At 42.1% G+C, this 22,846-nt stretch overlaps 1 protein-coding gene across 1 annotated transcript in view; it reads right to left on the bottom strand.

Annotated features, from left to right (window-relative positions):
- The window catches only part of Abcc2 (ATP-binding cassette, sub-family C (CFTR/MRP), member 2), a 51,188-nt gene continuing 28,342 nt past the window's right edge, over positions 1-22,846 (bottom strand). The window contains 16 exon segments of the mRNA XM_013017770.1: positions 1-282; positions 1,024-1,218; positions 3,243-3,409; positions 4,213-4,371; positions 5,372-5,515; positions 6,359-6,460; positions 7,305-7,431; positions 8,894-9,093; positions 12,955-13,110; positions 14,848-15,002; positions 15,144-15,363; positions 16,027-16,162; positions 16,419-16,545; positions 18,911-19,091; positions 20,315-20,482; positions 21,482-21,816. Coding sequence (XP_012873224.1) covers positions 153-282; positions 1,024-1,218; positions 3,243-3,409; positions 4,213-4,371; positions 5,372-5,515; positions 6,359-6,460; positions 7,305-7,431; positions 8,894-9,093; positions 12,955-13,110; positions 14,848-15,002; positions 15,144-15,363; positions 16,027-16,162; positions 16,419-16,545; positions 18,911-19,091; positions 20,315-20,482; positions 21,482-21,816 — 2,702 coding nt within the window. The 3' untranslated portion in view covers positions 1-152.

Below are 22,846 nucleotides of genomic sequence, written 5' to 3'. Positions count from 1 at the left end.
GACCCATTTCAAAAACAGTATATTTTATACAATTTTGTCTCTATAATGTATTCACACTCACACACACACACACTCACACACACACACACACACACACACACACACACACGGAATGGTCCTTATAGTCGTCTCAAATCCCATAGGATTTGCTGCTAGAGTGCTGTGTTGGTAATGTTTTCAATACCAGCTTCTTTGGCCATTAAATAAAAGGGACCGGGGTTTTCTAATAGCTCTTCAGGGCTGCCATATTGTACAATCTTCCCGTTGTCTAGGACCATTATCCTGAAACAAAGAAATAAAAGTCTTAGAAAATTACATCTCAACTATTGCCATTTATCAGGATAGCCAGGACTAAGCTGTGGTACAAGGCTACAGTAAGTGGAGAAAAAGAATGAACCACAACTCCATACAGCAGCACAGACAGACTCCACATATCATACTGAGCATACAAGGCAAGCCACAGGAACACGCAGTATGTACCCCCTAATATAAGTTTTCTCCCAAAGCTCATTGTTTAAGAGTGATTAGCTTTAACCAGGCACCTGCAGCTCATGCCTGTAACCCTAGTTACTCAGGAGGCTGAGATCTGAGGATCTTTGAAGCCAGCCCACATAGGAAAGTCTGTGAGACTCTTATCTCCAATAAACAACAAAAAAAAAGCCAGAAGTGGAGCTGTGGCCACACACACACACACACACACACACACACACACACACACGACTAGCTTTAAAAGGGAACCTTCTTTAAACAGATTTCTAAGGTCACTGAACTTTGAGGGCAAGGTACTCGAGCAGGAAGGAAGCAATGGCTGCTGGCCATTTTACAGAGAAGGAGTTTACACTTCTCAAGGTAGCTGGGAAGGTTTAATAAGGTCCACATCTGACAACTGTAGACTAGATCTCCATCTCCTCAGACTCAGTCATTATAATTTCTTATGGTACACTCAAGATGGCTCCCTAATGACGGCATGAGTGGTGAAGCATTTCGCAGGCAGGTCTGCTGCAGGAGGCGCAGGTCACTTACTTGTCGCAGTCCATGATGGTGTGGAGCCTGTGTGCGATGGTGATAACGGTGCAGTGGGAGAACTCGTTTCGGATGGTTGTCTGGATGAGGTGATCTGTCTCCAGGTCCACTGCAGCCGTGGCCTCATCCAGGACCAAAATCTTGGATTTCCGAAGCAGAGCCCTGCCCAGGCACAGGAGCTGCCTCTGTCCTATACTGTAGCCAACAGGGGAAGCCATGGATTAATTTCCCAGGATCAAGGAAAAAGCCTGGTACACGGGACAGTCTCCTTCCAAAATGTCCCACTTCACTTCCTACTGTTGTGGGAAACAGTTTTTAAAAAACTTTCCCAATGAGAAGATTAGGGTGTGTATGTGTGTGTACTGAGCAGTGTGTGTGTGTGTGTGTGTGTACTGAGCAGTGTGTGTGTGTGTGTGTTTGTGTGTGTATGTGTGTGTGTACTGAGCATTGTCCCTGAGTTTCTTTTGCTCAAAGCTAGCACTCTGCCATCTGAGCCTCAGCTGTACATCTGGCTTTTATGTTAGTTGGAGATAAGATTCTCACGAACTTTCTTGCCCAGGCTGGCTTTGAATCTCAGTCCTCAGATCTCAGCCTCCTGAGTAGCTAGTATTACAGGCATGAGCCACCAGAGCCCAGGAAAGTACAAATGCTTAATAAAAAATATCTCTGGTTTGGGGCTTAACCGTACTGTTAGTATGGGGAAGCTGTCTGGGAACGTGTACTTTTTAATGAGCACATCAGCAATTTTCATCTTTAAACAAGTTTGGAAAAAATTGGTCCAGGAACAGTGCTTTCACTTGGTGACAATGAGGGTAAGAATTTCAAAACAACACAAATGCTACCCAAAGTTACTGCGGTAGTATCTGACCTGACACCATTAATACAGGGTGGCATCACACTGGAATGCCCCAGTGGCATTTCTTTGTGGTCTAAGTAAATACATTCATTATTTTAATGTGCAATTCTAGTCTCAAGGCTAATTATTTGTTCAAGGCCTTCTGCCTCGATTAGAGACAAAGCTATCTAATGAGCATGATGTCTTGGTGTGAGATGCAATGTATGTGGAATTCGAATATGCTTGTAAAATGCAAATAGCTTAATTTGCTAAAAGCCTGTAATGAAGGCCGGACCTCTTACTTACATAAAGAAGCTTTGGGAAATGATGTGAAGGAAATATTCGGGAATTTGCTAATTGTTCTTTCCTGCTGTGGCCATTAGGGATCATATTAAACAGAGGGTGGCTAAACTAAAGTTCTGTAATTTTCTGTAAGAAAATTTCTGCAGGAGATGAGAAGTCACCCAAGATGAACTTCCAGAATTTGTGTAATGTAAGAACGTAGAAACTACAGAACGATTTACTTAGCTTCTACCAAACTCCTGCCTGTTCCTTTTTTTTTAGTCTTCACAGTAACAGGCTGTGAAGCCACTTTGGCTTTCAAGCACTCTGTCCATCATTGATCAGAGATATTCAAGTTTTGTTTAGTTATGTTTTCTTTTCTGACATATTTAAGTTTTAATCTCCCAAACCAAGTCAGTACCACAAAATAGAACAAATTAAAATCTGCTGATTAGCAGCAGGCTTTGTCTAAGGGCTCAGCTTTATTATGAGAAGGGAAAAATATTATAGAGAAAATGTCAGGCACACATCAGAATGGGCAAATGAATGTATGGTGAAGGCCAGAAGTGAAATGTCAACATACATGAAAATACGTTGAAAAGGCAAGATTTGTGAAATCTGAGTCTTTGTATTAATTTAAGATGTTTCACCAGTATCTATGGACTTTGCAGACACTACATCTCTATCATCTGCATGCCCTGTAGATCAGTCGTTCCCAAACTGGAGTTCCCTTTGCAGCCCATGAGGATCCGCATGCCCAGTCTGTGCCTTAGACCTAGACCAGGTATCAGGACTTTAGCTGTGCACAGCCAAGTTGAGAATCTCAGCTTTCTACGATTCTCTATAATACTGGTATTTGCAAGCGTCATGCTACATGATACAATGCCACATCTAATTACAAAGGTTTTCAAGCGCTCCTCCTATGTACTTTCATATCTATTTTATCATATGATCTTTACAAGGGTTCATCTTATACACTAGGAATTAGATATGCAGAGTGAAAATTCCATAGTGCCAGGTATCACCTCACACAGGAGCAGAAGGACGTGCCTTGTATCCTCTCCTTGTCTGTGGGGGAAGCTGGCTGTAAGACATTACCTACCTCAGGTTGTCACCTGCCTCTGCCACTTCATGGGACAACCCAAGAGTCAGTCCAGCTACAAAGGATTTGAGATGAGCCAACTCCAGGGCCTTCCAAATCTCTTCATCTGAATAGGTGTTGAAAGGGTCTAGATTCATCCTCAGACTTCCAGAGAAAAGGATGGGGTCCTGCAAGTCGAGGGATAAGGGAGCTCAGTTGATGGCAGCAGGGGACCCAGTGGCTCTTTGTAGCCAGGAGAAAGTGGGTAGGTCTGGCCTGAGACAGACTTTCTGGGCAGGATGCTGGTCCCAGGTGAGTTTATGCAAGCCCCCTGAAGGCCTGGAGTGGCTCTCAGTTAGAAGACCCCTTCCTCCAAATGAGATGGAAGGATCAGAGGAGGGTAGAAGAAGGCATAACGCAGTCACCTGAGAAAAATTGATTATGCTTCGGCCATTGAAAAAGAGTGTATCAAACTAAGCAAACACTAGACAAACCAAAATTACCCCGAGAGAAACTTAACTACAGTGATGGTTCTAATGAAGAGCCATACACTGACAGCATGGGGAGGCCTACTGAGCAAACCTTATTTGGTACTGGAGAAAAGAGTCCACAAGGAAGTCATTCTTGCTGATACACTAAGTGTATCGCTTGCTGGCAAAACCCTGCAGCAAATTCCCTGCTCTATCTTTTAATCATATCAAATGGGGAGTATAAAGCTTAATAGCTTCAAGCTTCAGCAGCAAAACTGCTAATGCTGATTGCCAAGGTCTTGTAAACTACGGTGGGCTAAATAATCATCTGCTGTTTGACTTCTGTTGTGTTGCTGCCACCTACTGGTCAGATACTAGTAGTCACTAATGTATGTTACACAAGGCAAAACAGGTCTTAGTATCCTAGATTGCAGACACTATAGTCCTAAGTGAATAATATCAATGTGTTTCATGCAGAACAATCTGCTCCACTGTGTGTCCAAGTAAGTTCCAGAGTTTACCTGGGGGATGATGGTCAGCTTCCCTCGAAGGTCATGGAGCCCGATGGAAGCAATATCGATGCCATCAATGGTGATCTGGCCCCCTGCAGGCTCTAAGATTCTGAAGAGGCAGTTTGTAAGAGATGACTTCCCAGCTCCAGTCCTGCCCACCACTCCAATCTGTGAAGAGAGTGCCTTTGCTTGTTAGTTCAACATGTATTTCCTGGGGTAGGGGGAGGGGAGAGGGACGGATGTTTAGTCTGGACATTCACAATCACAAATGGTAGAAGGCAGCAACTGGTTACTACCTCTCTAAGCCATTAGATGACTTTTGGTTTTGGTGGGAGAAAAAGGTCCAGATGTCAGAAGAAATGACTCTCCCACGCCAATCTCCTATATCGCTACTTGCTAACAACTAAGGCAGTGACCGTTAGAAACAGAGGCATGCTCCCAGTAACTACTGCCGTATATCTGTAACTGAAACTTATAAGCTCTTACGAAAATCTTTTCTAAAAGTGAGAAGAAGAGGAGGATAGGTTTGCTATCAGCTGAGAGTCAGACAGTGATTTGGACTTCAGCATTGTCTCCCAGATTTTTTCCCCCAACATTAGACTCTAAATGCTTAGAGAACAAGAGCACCCTAGGAGGGAGTCCAGTTGAAAAGAGCAGGAGGAAAAGTAGGTTTTACTTTTTTGTTTTTTGTCGGCCATGGGCCTTGAACTCTGGGCCTGAGTGCTATCTCTCAGCTCTTCAGCTCAAGGCTTGAGCTACAGAGCCACTTCCGGTTTTCTGGTGGCTTTGAACCTCAATCCTCAGATCTCAGCCTCCTGAGTAGCTAGGATTACAGGTATGAACCACCGGCGCCAGGCTTAGGTTATTCTTTTCTTAAAGACAACCCTCCACATCACTGTCCACAGCAGTTCTTTCCCTATACATGCTGCTGTGCCCTCACAGGAAATGGAGCCCTGGTGGACAGGCTGGGGGGACAGGATGTCACTTGCTGATATCCTGCCCTCTGGTGGTGGTGCTGTATCCTTACATTTCTCCAGAGCCAAGAAAGTGATTAGTCTCTTTCTCCCTCCACCCAAATGATGAAAGCCTAGAGTCCAGCTATGCATTCTGTCTCCAGTTGTCCTCTGATCACAAGCCCTAACAGATCACCAATTTTCACCCCACCTACCTTCTCTGTGCTCTTGATGGCACAAGTGATCCCTTTCAGTACCAGATCCAGCTCAGGCCGGTACCGAACTTGGTAGTTATTAAACTGGATTTCACCTTTGCTGGGCCAGTCTGGTGGAGGCCTCCTATCAGTCACCCAGGGCGCCTGGCAAGGGGACAGGGTGAAAAGCAACTGAGCCGAACAGCCATCAAGGGACCCATGCCACAAAACAGGAGACAGTTAGCAGCATCACAGCTACTTGAACTAGCTTATTCAAGAAATCCTATCTTATCAGGTTGCTCTGTGGATCTCCAGAAGGAAACTATGAATAATTTATTTATTTATTTATTTATTTATTTATTTATTTTTTTGGTCCAGTTGTGGGGCCTGAACTCTGGGCCTGGGCGCTGTTCCTCAGCTCTTCAGCTCAAGGCTAGTGCTCTACCACTTGAGCCACAGTGCCACTTGCGGTTTTTTCTTTTTTGCTTATGTGGTGCTGAGGAATTGAACCCAGGGCCTCATGCATGCAAGGCAAGCGCTCTATCACTTAGCTACCTTCCCAGCCCTGAATAATTTATTTAAATAAATATTTAAGTTCTTAAATGCCAGGACTGACTTGCCCCAAACCATTTCTTATTCTGAGTTGAAGAAATTAGGTCCTTTAAATTAGAGCAAAGGAAACTTTAAAAAGAACACTAGGAAGCTGGACACCTATAATCCTAGCTACTCAGAAGGCTGAGATCTGAGGATTGAAATTCAAAACCAAACAGGACAGGACTGTCCATAAGATTCTATCTCCACTAAAAACTACCTAAATGCTAGAAATAGAGCTGTGGTTCAAGTGGTAGAGCATTAGCCTTGAGCAAAAAGAGCTCAAGAACAGTGCCTGGGCCCTGAGTTCAAGCTCCAGGATGGCAAAAAAAAGAACATTATGACCCACATGAGTTATGGAGAAATGATGAAGATGCCCTCTCAAATGAGGTCCTTGTTCCTGCATTTCCTCCTTACCTCATTTTCCACATTAATGTACTCAGTTATTCGTTCAACAGACACGATGTTGGTCTCTATTTCAGATGTCATCCTCACGAGCCAGTTGAGGGTTTGTGTGATCTACAGAAACACCACAAAATTAAAAGTCATCTCTGATTCAGAAACCAAGTTGATTAGTCCCACCACCAGGCCACAGTACTTTTATATTCAGCACTGGGGGTTCCACAAGAGAGAAAGGAAAAGTATAAGAAAGATATCTTTATTTCCTTGGAGCAGGGAAAATAAGAGCAGTGCATTGAATGGCTGGAGAACAATGAAATGCTCAGCTATCTGGTGGTCACATGAAGGTCAATGTGAAGGTTAAATAGTTTAGGCTTGGAAAGGCTGGATTTAGGTGGAATGGGATAGGAATATCTGTCTCTAAGCCCAGTGTGTTTTTGTGGAGGGAGTTAAGAATGACATCCTACAAACAAGAAAGAGAATGAGAAGACGTAGAACAGAAAAGAACCTTTCAAAATGATCTGTGATCTCATGCAAAAAGGCAAAGAGGATCATGATTGGAAGCCAAGAGACTCCAATTAACTACCAAAAAGCCAGAAATAGAGGTGTGGCTCAAGAGGTAAAGCATCAGCCTTGATAGAAAAGCCGAGACAGCACTCAGGCACACACGCACACACACACACACAGAGACCAGACACACACAGACACACACAAGAAATTTAAGAAGAAACATGAAATTACATTCTTCAGACTTAAAGGAAACATGTTTAAATCTTTTTCTCCAGATTACACTGTTGCCTACTTAAACAGGGTATGGGCAGTGTCCGTAGGTGAAAGATGGAATTGGGGTTTGAACCTCCCTCTGGATCTAGAAAGGAATCAAAAGCATGGTCTTATAGTACATTCTACCCCCAGATTAAGAATAAGGATATTCATCTAGCTGAACTCCCAAACTCAGACTTACATTGAGGGCATTGGACAGAACAAACCCCACAGTGTCTCCACTTAGGGTACTTTTATAAATAACCAGCAGCAAGCCTGAACAGAAGACGATCATGTTCCCAACAAACTCCAGGCGAACTGCAAGCCACCTGTAGGGTGAGAGGACCAGAGAAAGAAGCAGCACTGATCTTTACCTCTTCACTGTAACCAAGAATCTTGGAGCTCATAACGGTTTACAGGAGTTGGAGTTGGAGTGGTTGTACTCCTAGGGGATGCCTCAATTTTATTTAGGAACATAAAAGTATGTTCCTAAAGGTTTATTAAATTATTATTATTATTATTATTGTCATTTGTGGGGCTTGAACTTAGGGCCCAAGCACTGTCCCTGAGCTTTTTTTTACTCAAAGCTAGAGCTCTATCATTTAGAGTCACAGCTCTACTTCTGGTTTTCTGGTGGTTAACTGGAGATAACAGTCTTACAGACTTTCCTTCCTGGGCTGTCTTTAAACTGTGATCCTCAGATCTCAGCCTCCTGAGTAGCTAGAATTATAGTCTTGTGCCGCCAGTACCCAGCTTCAATTCTTTTTTTTTTTTTTAAAGAAAATATATTACATTTTGAAGGCATATATACTAATCTTAGGGAATGATAACATTTATTATTTACCAAAGTTGTCAAACTAAAAGAATCATCGAGGGCAAAAGCATGTTACAAATTAATGTAAAAAAATCCCTTTTCCACTGGGCGCTGGTGGCTCACGCCTGTAATCCTAGCTACTCAGGAGGCTGAGATCTGAGGATCGCGGTTCAAAGCCAGCCTGGGCAGGAGAGACCGTGAGACTCCTATCTCCAATAAACCACCAGAAAACTGGAAGTGGCACTGTAGCTCAAGTGGTAGAGTGCTTGCCTTGAGCTGAAGAGCTGAGGGACAACGCCCAAGCCCAGAGTTCAAGCCCCACTACCAACAAAAAAAAAATCCCTTTTCCTTCTTATAAAACATCATATATCTTTGTTTTCAAATCTATAGCCTCTCAAGGTTCCAAATAATACTGATAATCATTAGTCTGCCCATAATACCTTAAGACATTCTGGAAGCTACTCAACAATTTTCCCTTCCTAAAATGACCTTTCTCCTTCAAGGACATATCACTGCTTGCCAGGGTCTAATGATTCTCACCCTACTCAGAGACTCAGCTCATAGAATGTGAGCTTTCTATTTTGGTTTTCAGTGGTTTTTACCCATTTCCAGTGTTTTGGATTTTTTTTGCTGGTTAGAGATTAGAGTCTCTCAGATTTGTTTGCCCAGGGTGACTTTCAAACATTATCCTCAGATCTCAGCCTCCTGAGTAGGATTATAGATGTGAGCCACTGGTACTTCTGGCTTACCTTTGTTTTTAGACAAAGAAACTGAGCGTTTTTCTTACAAAAGTCAAGGCAGAACTGGCTGAGAGCTAGTCTCTTATTTCAAGGCTCATGCTTTCTTCTCTCTACTTACATAGCATGACAAATGTCTGTGGGCCAAATTAGTTTTATATACCTGACCTCCAGTGGCTGGTGTCAAGCATGCAGAACCCTGAAGCTTGTATTTGAGTAAACACTCAGCCTGAGCCTTACCTGTTGGAGGTGATCCAAGAAAAGACACATTTCTGGTTGGTGTCAATCCCCATCTCACTGCGTGCTAGAAATCGCTGCTGGTGCTCAAAAGCACGGATAACAGGCAAACCTGATACTGTCTCACTGAAGTGAGAGTAGATCGGGGACCTGGTGACAGAGTCCAAACGTCTCAACTGGCGGGAAGTAGACACGTAAAACACCTGATCACACAAAGCAAACATCAGTCAGTCACACATTATCATGTTGGATATGCTGTACTTTTTCTTTCTGCTCATGATCCAACATCTTTCACTTGATGGCCTTAAGCCCACATTTGAACCAGATGAAAGCCTGCAGTGTTTTCCCTGGCAGGAAGAAAGATGAGAGGCCCAAAGAAGGCAATGCTGGCAAGATTGTGGTTAGTAGGAAACAGGAAGATGAAAGAGAAGGGATTTGGCGAATTCAGTTTCCTAAACATAGGAAAGTTTTGCCAACAAAGTCCATATTCTTCTCCCAAATCCATAACTGATGTTCAAATGATAGTTTCTATATTAGTTAGAAAAGTGGTCTTCAAAGGGATTTTATAAAAGATGTTGGGATTTGAGATGTGTGTTAAGTGAGGATGAGCAGCAATGACCAGAAGTAATCAAAGAAAGGAATACTGAGGTTTGATTAAGAAATGGAAGAACATGGTATAACCCCTGTTGTCACTGTATTTGATTCCGGTGTCCTGTATCTTGTATATAGATTGTTCTAATTCGGGAAGGGGAAGGGAAATAACAAAATGCTGAAATAAGGATACAGTTTGACCTATTGTAACAATGAGATGTACAAGACACTATGTTGAAAACGCACTTTACAACTTGGTGGGGGGAAGGAGGAGTTGGGGAGGTGGGGAGGGAAGGGATTATAGGGGAAAAACAAAGGAGGGGGTAACAATGCTCAATAGGAAATGTACTCATTTTCTTACTCACGTAACTGTAATCCCCTCTGTACAGTACCTTTACAATAAAAAATTAAAAACAAGACATGGAAGAACACAGTGATCAAAGCTCTGCTTAGATGGGCTATGACAGTAAAGATAGTCTTAGAGCTATGGAGAATGTTGTGTGTAAGATAATAGAATGATCCATTCATCTATTGAGGGGCATCTGGGGTGGTTCCATATCTTAGCTATGATAAATAATGCAGCAATAAACATAGTTGTGCTAGTAGCTTTAGTATAGTCTTGTTTGTGATCATTTGGGTAAATGCCCAAAAGTGGGATTGCTGGGTCATAGGGGAACTCTATGTGGAGTCTTTTGCAGAACCTTCATGCTGCTTTCCAAAGTTGTTGAACAAGTTTACACTCCCACCAACAATGGGGTTCCCTTCTGTCCACATCCCCTCCAGCATCTGTTGTTATTAGAGTTCTTGATTATAGCCTTCTAACTGGAGTAAGGTGGAATCTCAATGTTGTTTTGATTTGTATTTCTTTTATGGCTGAGAGGTTGAGCATTTCTTCATGTGTCTATTGGCCATTCTTATTTCCTTTTCAGAGAAGTTTCTCTTTAAGTCTTTAGCCCACTTATTGTGGTATATATATACAATGGAATTCTATGTCTCCATCAGAAAGAATGACATTGCCCCATTTGTTAGGAAATGGAAAGACTTGGAAAAAATTATATTAAGTGAAATAAGCCAGGCCCGAAGAAACATAAGGTTTCCCTTATTTGCAATAACTAGTATATGTCTGGGACAAGTAGAAAAGGTCAAACGCTATATACATACGACCAGGTAAGATGAAGTTAAGCAAATGAACCCCAAGATAGGGACACAAGTGGTTTTTCTTTCTTGTTATTGTTTTTAACATATTTCTAAGGTAACATGTGATTTTTTTTGTTGCTTTGTATGTTCCTCCCCAAGGTATAACCCCTGTTTTCACTGTATTTGATGTCAGTATAATTTTGGGAGGGGAGGGGAAAAAACAAAATGTTTAAATAGGGATACATGTTGACCCATTGTAACAATGAGATGTACAAGACACTATGTTGAAAACGAACTTTACAATTTAAGTGGGGGGGGGAGGAGGAGGGGAGGGAGTGTAGTTGTGGAGGTGGGAGAGAAGGGATGGTAGGGGAAAAGCAAAGGAGGAGGCAACAAATCTTGATAACAAATCTACTCATTACCTTGCTCATGTAACTGTAACCCCTCTGTGCAGTATTTTCACAATAAAAAACTTATTAAAAGGAAGTAGCACTGTGGCTCAAGTGGTAGGGTGCTTGCCTTAAGCTGAAGAGCTCAGGGACAACACCCAGGCTCAGAGTTCAAGCCCCACAACCAACAAAACAAAACAAAAAAACTTATTTAAAAAAAGATAATAGAATGCAGGTAGAATCTTTGGAAGCAAAGTATGATGGAATGGATTAACGATACTACTACATTTCGTGAGGGATTGTTGAGGATCTGGGCATTTGAGAGTTAGAATGCAGTGTTATATCTGGAAGTTTTGTCAAATAATCCTGTGTCGTTTGTTGGTTTGTCACAAAGTCAAAAGGCTGTTAGAGATCTGAGTGTGTGTATAGAGAACTCTACAAAGTAGGCACAAAAGGAACCATCTTGACATAGAATTACAATGCCACACTTTAGGAGCTTCAGAACTATTTTCCCTAGATGAACAGTTTATCACTAAGGCAATTGGTAGGACAGAAGTTCATTCCTCAGCTTCCTCTTTCTTACAAAAAAAAATTTAGTTTTGGTCAGTCGTGGGGCTTGAACTCTGGGCCTGAGCGCTGTCCTTGTGCTCTTCAGCTCAAGGTGAGTGCTCTACCACTTGAACCACAGCATCACTTCCAGTTTCCTGGTGGTTTACTGGCTATAAGAGTCTCCAGACTTTCCTGCCTGGACTGGCATTGAACTGCAATCCTCAGATCTCAGGCTCCTGAGTAGCTAGGATTACAGGCGTGAGCTACTGGTGCCCGGCTTCTCACCAATTTTTATTATGGTCCTGGTGGTGCCTCCATTTTTTCCAGTTTTTCTGTAAAGCTAGGCTGTCACGGTGTTTCCTCAAAGGATATGTTGAACTCAAACCTAAGTCATTCACAGATATCCCAGTGAAATTAGAGTTGTTCCAAAGGCTCCTACTGCAATTGGGTATGTCTATTTGAAACCAAAAGAGTAAGCAGGCTGGAACATTTCTAGAAATGTTCTAATTGTTGTGGGGATCATTAGAGAGCCTGAAGATTTGTCCAGAGCCAATCTCAAAGTAGGTTTTAAAAAAATCAAAGCCAGAGCTGGGTGCCAGTAGCTCAAGCCTGTAATCCTAGCTACTCAGGAGGCTGAGATCTGAGGATCATGGTCCAAAGCCAGCCCGGGCAGGAAAGTCCTGAAACTCTTATCTCCAATTAACCACTAGAAAACCGGAAGTGGTGCTGTAGCTCAAGTGGTAGAGTGTTCGCCTTGAGCTGAAGAGCTGAGGGACAGCGCTCAGGCCCAGAGTTCAAGCCCCACGACCGACAAAAAAAAAAAAAATCAAAGCTGGGTGCTGGTGGCTCACACCTGTAATTCTAGCTGAGATCTGAGGATTGCAGTTCCAAGCCAGAGTAGGCAGGAAAGTCCACGAGACTCTGATCTCCAATACACTACTTAGAAAAAGCTGGAAGTGACACTGGCTCCAATGGTAGAGTGCTAGCTTTGAACCCAAAGAGGCTTGAATACCTAGGCCCTGAGTTGAAGCCACAGGACTAGGGGAAAAATAAATAAGTAAAACAAGGGTATTGCCCATGCCAGGCAAGTACCCTATATCCCCTGAGCTATATCCTCAGTCCTCAAAGTAGTCTTGAATCCAGACATTAATCTGAACCACCTAAGCTTCTGGTATACGGGTAATTAGGATGAGATGTGCTGTCAACCATATACAAACAGATGTTGTCTGTTTAGCTTCAGATGATAGCCTGTAGGCTTATGGATAGATGAACATATAACTAAATGGCAAAGATGTTCAAAGGAGAGACTATCAATAAACAAAAGAGAAGAATTCTCTGGAAAGATCCTGAGCTTTTATAGGCAGAGATAGAGGAAGATAAGGCCACTCCCAAACCTACTTGAACAGACACATAAATAATGCCAAGGGGAATGATGATGATGGCGAAGACAGGGGTGGCCATGCAAATCATGACAAGGGTGCTGATTATCCCCAAGAAGCATAAAATCCAGCTGCGCATCGTCTGAGGGAGCATATCATCCATAGTGGAAATATCCTAAAAAACAAGGAAAATAATGAGCTCCCAAGACATTTTAGATCTTTCTAATTCTTTTTTTTTTTGGTCAGTCATGGGGCTTGAAATCTGGGCCTGGGTGCTGTTCCTGAGCTCTTCAGCTCAAGGCTTCTGCTCTACCACTTGAGTCATAGCACCACTTCCTGTTTTCTGGTGGTTTATTGGAGAGAAAAATCTCATGGACTTTCCTGCCCGGGCTGGCTTTGAACTGTGATCCTCATATCTCAGCCACTTGAGTAGCTAGGATTACAGGCATGAGTCACAGGCATGAGCCACTGGCACCCGGCTAGATCTTTCTAATTGTAACTAGACATTCTCTCAATTCTTTGTGTTTGCATTGTATCTTTTCAAATAGTTATCTACAATAGACTATACTGTTCTCCCTCAATAATTAATCTCATTTCTGTCTTTTCCTCATGGTCCACAATCCCTCCAAAAAGACATGGTAGTCATGGTAGTAGTCATCCTTTCAACCTTTTCCCAGTATATTTGGAAAAGGCTGTCACTCTTCTCATTCATCAACTTGTTTACACCATTATAGTTATTGCAAACTACTAAGGGACTTACAGGTTAAATCCTTCTCTCCTAACCAAACCAATGCAGTTAATACAAGTCCTAATTAAATATCTAGAACAAAGCCTGACACATTAAAACAAAATACTACACCACTTGATTGGAAGCTCTAGTCAACAAGCCTTGTCACTCACTCCTGACTGAAGAACACTTCCTTCCTTTTGCCAAGCATTGAGCTTCAGGGGAAAGGAAATGGAGAGACGGGCCTTACTGCTGCATTGCCTTCACGTCACATGGAATATATGAACAAATAAGAAAAGGAACTGGATGGATAAGCCTGGCTTATCTTTTGGGTTGTGCTTGCCTGGATTTCTCAGGGGATTACATAATAATGACTTAATATATGTGAGTATGAAGGTGACTGCAAATTTTCTTTGAGGGTTTCCAAACTTGGCTCAGAGTTCTGAACCAGAAATGGCTTCTGAGTCTAATCAACATTTCCCTCAAGTCATATCAGAGCACAAATAGGTAACTATGTCCAAGGCTGGCATAAAAATAAAATCCTCGCTGATTGTCAGTTCTATGCAGATTACTCTTGCTCCCTACATATCAAAAATCCTCTACCTTTCTCTCCTCCATTGTTTCTCCTCCTAAGCACTCAGCTATTGTGATGGAGATTGAAACAAACCTTTTTGGCCTACCTCCTGCTCCCAATACCTCTTGACACATCCCTGGACTTACTTCTACCTCTCACCTTTCCTGACTTTTCCCATCCTCATTCAAATAGAGCTAGCACTTCTTTCTCTGTCATTTCTTTGCATTCCCAGAGTACCTACTGCTACTGGGCTTACTTAGCATAGTCGATCTACTCCTTCATTTCTTTCTTTCTTTCTTTCTTTTTTTCTTTCTTTCTTTCTTTCTTTCTTTCTTTCTTTCTTCCTTCCTTCCTTCCTTCCTTTTCTTTCTTTCTTTCTTTTTTTTTCTCCTTCATTTCTTTGGCTATTGAAAAGCCAGAGCTCTTCACCCATGTATCCCTAAGCTCTTTGGAACCTATAGGATGTACTTAGGAAACATTTACATGCTGAGTAGAAAAAAGGATTTAAGTCACATAGAGTTTCCTAAGGGACATGAAAATTACTTCCCATTAGAAATAAAAAAGAGCCTCAGCACACAAACAGGTTACTATGTAATCCTTGAGATACTTACACCAGCAAACCTGTTTACAATCCGGCCTGTGGGTGTTGTGTCAAAAAAACTCATGGGTGCTCGGAGGATATTGTTTAACAGATGTTTATGCAAAGTTTTTGATGCATGGGTGCAACTGTACACAGTCAGGATACTTGCGCCAAGCACACAGAGACCTAGAAATAGAGGGAATGTTGTCAGCTCCATTCACAGAAGAGTTGCATGCAGGGCATAGTGGCAAATGCTTTCCTGAGTATAACAGGACAAGGCACCAGAGGAGATTCCAGAAGAGATGGTTGTTGTAGCATCAGGCATACCTTGTGCTATTCCCAGAGCAGCATAGATGCCAATTCTCAGGTCCCTCTGAGAGGCTGGATAGGTGGTGCTATTGAAGGTTTGAGAGTCACTGGTCCATGCACTGAGCCACAGGTTGGAGCCAATAAAAGCCACAGAATTCATCGTGTAGATAAGGATGATGAAGACTATGGAACACAACCCTATTGCTTGCAGATATTTCACATAGATGGAGAACTTCACCTGCAAAACCCCCATCAGTGTGAGTAGAACACCCTAGTGGCTTTTAATGAGGAATTACCTAGAAAATCAATCACTAGGAGTAGAGATAGGAAGTTAACAAAATTTGGTAGTCTGTGGTCATTACTTTTGCCTTGAGCTGGGGTAATAGACAATAGTGATTACAGTGCAGAACAAATAGCCATCTGGTTATTAATAAGTATTTAGAGCTACTTGAGAAGAAAAGATAGAAGGACTAGGAGAAAGATAAGGTTTTTCGGAAGCCCTTGGAATATATGGCATTAAATTTCATTGATTTATACTGTGTGCCCGAGGTGTGACATATTAGCATTTCCTATCTCCTAGAACTGCACCTCAAAGCAGTTTTGTTGTCTATATGTCAGAATAGAGTCAAGCACTCCTGACAGGTAGTGTGAGGGTACTGACAGGAAGCAGGTTATTCTTCACAGAAAGATAGACTGCAGAGAAAGCTTCAGACTCCGTTATAGTTTTAGTAATGATTTTGAAGATTTGTAAAGATCTTTGCAACATATCACTCCTATAGAGCTATATTGCAATTTCAACTAAAATTTAAAATTTCAGATTTCAAGTTTCATATTACCCCAGATAGTGTGTGTGTGTGTGTGTGTGCACATGCCCGCACACGCGTGTGTGTGTGGTGCTCACCTTTCCCGTTTCCATGAACTCTTTTTGAATCAGCTTCTGTCCTCTCACTAGTTCTTCCCTCTCCTTCAGGCCATTCGCCTTCCCTGTTTTCAAGGAGTCTTTTAGGGACTTCCGGTGCTTGCTACTGGACCTAATGCTGAAAGGCAGACAAAGGAAAGCTCTCTGAGCACAGATATTTCCCAAGTCGCTTCTTGCAAGTAGATGTTACAGCATCAAAGTATATTACAGAGCGTTTGGCCATAGGAAGATGACACAAACCTAACCCTTCCCCCACTCCTAAATGGATATAGAGGAAGAGCTAGAAGAATCCATGGGGGTCTTTTCCCTCTTGGAAAGTCCATAGAGGTGGAAGTACGGCAGCCATATGGGCTGCCACTGGAAAAATAGGCTACCTGCGGCTCATGGTTCGACGGAGACTCTTTTCTCTTTTCATGGCCAAGGAGGCAGATTCCTCAGGGAGCTCCTCCATACTGGGTATTAGTTCACCATCATTGTCTTCTTCCTCACTGTCATCATTGACTAAGGAGACAGGTTAGAGGTCAGAGAAGTAACACAAAGTGCTCTCAGCCCTATGAGAGCTCAGCAAGTAAACACATAGACTAGAATATTTTATCCCACAAACACCAGTTATTAGTATAAATTCTTTCTAAGAAATTGTAGGACAAAGGAGAGATAGTTGCATATTCCCCTTGAAGAGAAAATGATTCAAAGAAGAGGAAAACTCCTGGATATTTATAAGTCTTAACAGCAGTAAAGAACCTTGAGGATGGAAGTGGCGCTGTGGCTCAAGTGGTAGAGCGCTTGCCTTGAGCTGAAGAGCTGAGGGACAGCACCCAGGCCCAGAGTTCAAGTCCCATGACCAAAAAAAAAGAAGAAGAACCTTTAGGAGCCAGGCACTGGTGGCTCATGCCTGTAATCTTAGCTACTCAGGAGGCTAAGATATCTGAGGATCGCGGTTCAAAGCCAGCCCGGGCAGGAAAGTCAGTGAGACTCCTATCTCCAATAAACCACCAGAAAATCAGAAGTGGTACTGTAACTCAAGTGGTAGAGCAGTCACCTTGAGCTGAAGAGCTCAGGGACAGCACCCAGGCCCAGAGTTCAAGCCCCATGACCAACAATAACAACAACAAAAAATGAAACTTTTGGGACCATTGGAGACGAACAGAAGTCATCTCTCTCAGAATTAACTAGGGATTACTGTAAATAAAAAATGCTAATCTTAATGTTTAAATGACTTAACAAACTTTTATCAGTTAAAATCACTTAAAAGCTTTATACCAAAAACACAATAAAACAAAGTAACATGTAAATTCAGCAGGTGCATCAGTGGGCAGGGTAGAATAAGGATCTCCAAAAAAATGATATGAATACTGACAAAAATGAAATTATCTAATGAACCAAAAGTTTGCCTTAACTGAAGGATCTTTTTCATAACTGAATCTTGGTAAGAACAATATGCCTCACATTAGTTTAAATTACCCTATTTCCATCTCCTCTGCCTCCTTTCCATCCCCTCTCTTCAGCTGCTGTAGCTTAGAAAAACAACAGCCATAAAATCATGGTTGGCCATGAAAACTATCAGCCTAACAGCCCTCTCATGGGACAGTATAGTTTCAGAACTCCCCAAAAGCCCAATCCCAGGATAAGTACCATTATGTTACCTATTCCCTGAAAATCTCCATTAACAAGGCATGCCTCTACTTCACATAGTCAGAGATAGCTCAGTCAGCATCTATTAACTGTTAATATTACAGCTGCCTGAGGTGACCGTAATTGTAGCAAATAAGATGACAAAAAAACAAACTGGGAGCTGGGCACTGGTGCCTCCTACCTACTTAGGAGGCTGAGATCTGAGGTTCAAATCCAGCCTAGGCAGGAAAGTCCATGAGACTCTTATCTCCAATTAACCACCAATAAGCCACCACTGTGGCTCAAAGTGGTGAGCACTAGCCTTGAACAAAAGAGCTCAAGGACAGCACCCAGGCCCCGAGTTCAAGCCCCATGACCAAAACAAACAAACAAACAAACAAAACACCAAAAACATTGGGCTGCGATGTGGTTTAGTGATAGAGTGATGCCTAGTATGCATGAAACCATGGGTTTGATTCCTCAGTACCACATACACAGAAAAAGCCAGAAGTGACGCTGTTGCTCAAGTGCTGAGCCTCAAGTGGTAGAGTGCTAGCCTTGAGCAAAAGCTCAGGGACAGTGCCCAGACACTGAGTTCAAGCCCCAGGACTGGCAAAAACATAAACAAAAACAAACAAACAAACCCCCTAGGGAATGAGATACCTATAGAGGGCTCTGTTAGCCTGATATTTTCCTGGCTTCCAGGAGTATATTAATTGAAGGAACTAAGTAGTCTTCCAATGTTTCTACTGCAGTTTGTATAGATTACCATGAAAACAATTGCATTAAAATACTATTGTTTTGCTTTCTCATCAGGTTGTAAATTACTTTTGATAGAGGTCACCACACATGTGTGTGGGGCTGTGCACATGCCCAAGGAGGAGTGTAAAAGGCCCCCATCACACCTCTGGCCGACACTCTGGCACTGTGCAGCAGGCTGTTGAAGGCTGTTGAACATACAGTGCTCCTGAACAAGGCTGAGAGATTTCCTAGTGCCAGGTATTTTTAGGAAATCTCTGTCTAATCATTAGCTGACCACCACATCACCACATCACTTCAGTGGCCACACATGACAAAAAACATAGACTTAAGAGAATTAATTCTGGAAACATTTTCAATTTCTGATTGTTTACAGCAAAACAGAACTAAATTCACTTCTAAATCTAGCTCATTAGAAACAAACAGTTCAGGAGGTAGACAACAGTTTTCTGCAATGCCCCAAATGCTAGCCTGTTCCAGATCCTCTTATATATACCTGTGGCCTCTTCTTCAGGATTCAAACGTCTCATGAAAAGCTTCTGGTTCTTAGCAAACACTCCTTTATTGGCTATCAGAGTGTTATAAGATCCTTTTTCCAAGATGGTGCCATTTTCTAGAACCACAATCTCATCCACTTGGGGAAGAAAGTGAATGCTATGTGTAACCAGAAGTCGAGTCTGTAAAAATAACATTAAGTTGTTCTGATTATCCTGCATCCAGCATTTTCCCCAGATACTTCTAAAAAGGCTTAAAGCAGATCTGTCAATTTATGCTGGGGTTTCTTTCAAAATATGGCTCAGATTTCTTTATTTATTATACTTCTTCTTTCCTTCCCAGCACTTCATTTATTAATTTTTTTTGTGCCAGTCCTGGGGCTTGAACTCAGAGGCCTGGGTGCTGTCCCTGAACTTTATTGGCTCAAGACTAGCACTCTACCACTTGAGCCTCAGCACCACTTCTGGCCTTTTCTGAGGTAAGAGTCTCACTGACTTTCCTGCCTGGGCTGGCTTCGAACTGTAACCCTCAGATCTCAGCCTCCTGGGTAGCTAAAATTACAGGTGTAAGCCACCAGTGCCCACCTTCAGGACCTCATCTTAAAACATTATCCATGGATTTATTTAGTTATTTTCCAACAAGGACAATGAGGTTTTACCCTACCCACATTATTCTTCATGTCCCTTTTTTAGAAAAAGGTTGAGTGGAGATCAATGCTAATCATTATAAAAAGCTACCTAACTGGCTAATTGCCCCTTTCCACTGCTAGCTTTTCACTTACCAGCTGACCAACTGGGCAGCCCAGAAGGTTCAAAGCCAGCCGAAGCAGGAAAGTATGTGAGACTTTTATCTCCAATTAACCACCAGAAAACCAGAAGTGGTGCTGTGGCTCAAGTGGTAGAGTGCTCACCGTGAGCTGAAGAGCTCAGGAACAGCACCCTGGCCCAGAGTTCAAGCCTCATGACTGACAAAAAAAAAAAAAGAAGAAGAGAGAGAAAGAGAAAGAGAAAGAAAGAAAGAAAGAAAAGAAAGAAAGGAAGGAAGGAAGAAACAAAGGAAGAAAAAAAGGAAAAGAAAACGTAAAGGCAACACTGCCAGCACCTGCTCAAAGGTACTTTTTTATTCATAATCAATCATCATAAGAAGCTCAATGTCAGAGCCACAAATTAGCCAGTTACAGACTAAGCCATGACCTCAAGATGGGAGCCTTCATCGGATAGTCTCCAAGGGAAACAGCCTGACCTTGTATCTCCTCAGGAGCCAGGGGAAAGAGGAAAATAAGAAAATCTATGTCAGGATGACAAGTGCTCAATAACTGCTCAGGGAGATGGGTGTGAGTCCTACCTCCTTACACTCATTGGAGGGACTGTGATGAAGACAGCTTCATCACTAAATGATTTCTTACCTTGCCATGCAAAAGGCCATTGGGACCCAAGACCTTATCGAAAATATGTTTTCCTACATGAGCATCCACAGCTGACAGAGGATCGTCAAGAATATAGATGTCTGAATTTTGATAGACAGCTCTGGCCAGGCTGATCCGTTGCTTCTGACCACCACTGAGATTTATACCCTGAAGAAGAAAACAATTTCTATTAAAATATTCCTTAATCCCACCTCTAGAGTTTTTTTTTGGGGGGGGCAGTCGTGGGGCCTGAACTCTGGGCCTGGGCGCTGTCTCTCAGCTCTTCAGCTCAAGGCTAGCGCTCTACCACTTGAGCCACAGTGCCACTTCCGGTTTTTTTCTGTTTGCTTATGTGGTGCTGAGGAATCGAACCCAGGGCCTCATGCATGCAAGGCAAGTGCTCTACCACTGAGCCACCTTCCCAACCCCTCCGCCTCTAGAATTTAATATGGAAGTGTAACAAGGGAATTTTTAAAAATCTCATAAATTTCTTTATATCAAAAATAAGTTTGATTCAAAGCCTAATAATATAAGGTATGACCAATTTAACCATTTACTATCCTATCCTTTACATAGCTAACTAATATTTTTGCTGCTTCCCTCTCCATGATGGTGTAGGGCTATGCCAAGGTTTTCTCTTCTTTGCAGTTAAACTGGTGTCTGTCACACAGTACTTGTTCAATAAGGTAGGCTGAATTAATGAACAAAATCACTCTAGAATTGTGTCTTCATTGGTTTTCCAGTATCTCAAGATCCTTGTCTCCTAAAGATTGCTACATTCGTTCTTAATACTGAAGAAGGATGAAGTTTTTCTAAATACATATAGTAATCAGCAGTTTCTAAGTAAACTGTGCTTTATTTATATAATGATGCAACGTAGTTATTAATCTATTTTTAAAAGATATTTAAAAACACAAGTCAACCGTGGGCAAGTGACAGCCTCTCAGGTTCTTTGCTGTTACCTCTGATTCAGGTTACACCGTTCCTGTATTTGTCTTCAGGTACTAAGTTGCAAAGTTCTGAGTCCTTTACACAAAATATCATAACCAGTACAAACACTTTTTTTGATGTTTGTTCTAAACCTGAGTACCAAAGTTGGCTAACCATGTTCCCCTGAGCACTTTCTCATGTCTTCACCCTTCAGTGCCTCCTTTGTGTCCCAAGTACCTTCTCTCCAATCTCAACCATGTCTCCTCCAGGCAATATTTCCAAGTCTGGGAGGAGAGAACAGGCCTCCAGAACTTGCTTGTATCTTTCTTCATTGAACTCAGATCCAAAAAGGATGTTGTCCTTTATGGTGCCATTCTGAATCCAGGACTGCTGAGGGACATAGGCTGTAGTGCCCTAGATGGAAAAGAATCATACCACACAACAATGGGACCTCCAGAAATGAAGGGTGACAGATGAGATGGCAGAAAAAGGGAGGGACAAATAGATCTTAGGTTTGAAAAGCTATATGTCAGGTTGCTTAAGCATCTGATATTTCTTAATGTGCTTATTAACTAACCAGGAAGAATCAATCCCTTATTCACCATTAGTACCCTCATCCTCACTTTATATCATCATTTTCTTGCCATGATCCTGAAAACCAGAAGGTGAATGTGCATGGTGCTTCTAGATGATGTTTTTCATCAAACCCAATGAGTTTACTGTGACTTCAATAGTATTAACACTTTCACAACATGTTATAAATCATTAGGCAGCAAATTCTAGGTTGGAATCAGGACACCAAGAGCTACACAAAGCAAATTCAAAGAGAGAGAGAGAGAGATTGTCATATACATGTATTTAAGAAAGAACTCAAAGCCAGGTGCTTTTGGCTCATGCCTGTAATCCTAGCTACTCAGGATAGTAGCTACTGAGATGTGAGGATGGTGTTTTCAAGCCCAGATAGAAAAGTTTGTGAGACTCTTATCTCCAATTAACCATTGGAAAGCCAGAAGTGGAGCTGCTATGACCCAAAGTGGTAGAGTGCTATCCTTGAGCAAAAGAGCTTAGAGATAGAGTCCAGACCATAAGTTTAAGCCCCATGACTGACAAAAAAGAAAAAGAAAAGAGAAAGAAAGAACTCAGTTATGAGTTGGCATCAGAAAACTTTCCAAGAGTTATACAAAGTTAAGTCTGCTGTCTTTTCTTATGTTTTTAAAGTGCAAATTAGCTCCTTAGAGATTAGCAAATAGTGAAGAAGATAATTACAATGTGGAAGAGATGTTTCTTAAGATTTTGCTGAACAAATCAACATAAAGTAATATAAGGCAACCTTTTTCTTTATAAAGATAGCTGAGGGCTGGGAAGGTGGCTCAGTGGTAGAGTGCTTGCCTTGCATGCATGAGGCCCTGGGTTCAATTCCTCAGCACCACATAAGCAGAATAAGGTGGAAGTAGCACTGTGGCTTAAGTGTTAGAGCGCTAGCCTTGAGCTGAAGAGCTGAGGGACAGTGCCCAGGCCCAGAGTTCAGGCACCACAACTGACAAAAAAAAAAAAAAAAAAAAAAAAGATAACTGAAGTGGTAGAGTATCTGTTAAGAAAGTT

This window comes from Dipodomys ordii, unplaced genomic scaffold (assembly GCF_000151885.1).
Source record: "Dipodomys ordii isolate 6190 unplaced genomic scaffold, Dord_2.0 Scaffold36, whole genome shotgun sequence".
Taxonomy (NCBI): Eukaryota; Metazoa; Chordata; class Mammalia; order Rodentia; family Heteromyidae; genus Dipodomys; species Dipodomys ordii.
Note: the sequence above shows the minus strand (reverse complement) of the source record. Positions and strands in the feature narration are given on the sequence as shown.